Source organism: Penaeus monodon, chromosome 27 (assembly GCF_015228065.2).
Source record: "Penaeus monodon isolate SGIC_2016 chromosome 27, NSTDA_Pmon_1, whole genome shotgun sequence".
Taxonomy (NCBI): domain Eukaryota; kingdom Metazoa; phylum Arthropoda; class Malacostraca; order Decapoda; family Penaeidae; genus Penaeus; species Penaeus monodon.
Window position 1 is genome coordinate 39,304,175 of NC_051412.1, and position 1,069 is coordinate 39,305,243.

Below are 1,069 nucleotides of genomic sequence, written 5' to 3' on the forward strand. Positions count from 1 at the left end.
CCAGAGTACATTTGTGCACAAATCAAACTTGCCGACCACTACTTACTTTTGGGTTTGAGTCTGAGGGCAACAGCAGTAGCTTCTTTACGGTCTTTCCGATCCTTAGCTTCTTCAGCAGCTATTCGCACTGCATGTTCATACATGGTGGTAAGACGGCAGCAGAGAATTTGGTGTAAACGGAGGAACAGGTACCAGTTGTTGTTGCACATGAATAATCTGTACTCATCATCCTGGGAAAAGAAATGTCATATATTAGAACACATTTTACAGGAATACAAATGAGAAGACCATGTCTTTACAACTGATTACACATTTACTTACATAGACTTGTTATTAAACTATTTTCATTATCTGAATTCAAGAACTTGTGTATGAGGGAAAAATAAAGTTATTTCAGCTGAAAAATCACTGCATCCCATTCAGACCTGTGAACAGTAAGCTAAACTAGTTTTATGGATATTCACTAGTTCTTAATAATTTCTTTATAAATAATTTCTTTCTGAGCTCACTGCAAGTGGAACTAATCTACCAATTTTTAAAAACCTCCCTGTTTACATTAATCAATTCAGTTATTCACTAATCTTTTCATTATCTCAATTTATATCAGTTTATAGTTTGCTTGTGGTTGGACTCAGACCCAAACCTTACCATAGGCACAGTAGAGCCAATTATGTAAAACATTAGAAGTATGGGAACTACATGTTTTCCCAACTGTCTGCAAATCTGGCTGTGCCACATTCAAATTTTCACATAAGTGAGACTTTAAGCCTACCTCTGGAAGGCAGTAACTCTTCTCTCTTCACCAACTGGAGACTAGAGCAAACAAGAACAGTACTGTTTCCTGCATACACAACAAAGCAGCACATACAGAATGGATACCTGCCACTCAGCATATGGGTCTTGTGATTCATGTCAATATATGCCACTAGGCTTCATGGGGTTAATCAAGCTTACAACCATATGCATATCCAAGCCCCTCATCCCCTTGATTATATATCATTACATTCAAAATTCATGTTCATATAATCCATAGTCATCTTGATGCTGCACACAGGCATCTTTACAACTC

At 37.3% G+C, this 1,069-nt stretch overlaps 1 protein-coding gene across 1 annotated transcript in view; it reads right to left on the minus strand.

The window, feature by feature from the left end:
- The window catches only part of LOC119590848 (paired amphipathic helix protein Sin3a-like), a gene marked incomplete at its 5' end in the record, with an annotated part of 24,220 nt that overhangs the window by 3,293 nt on the left and 19,858 nt on the right, over positions 1-1,069 (minus strand). The window contains 1 exon segment of the mRNA XM_037939607.1: positions 47-230. Coding sequence (XP_037795535.1) covers positions 47-230 — 184 coding nt within the window.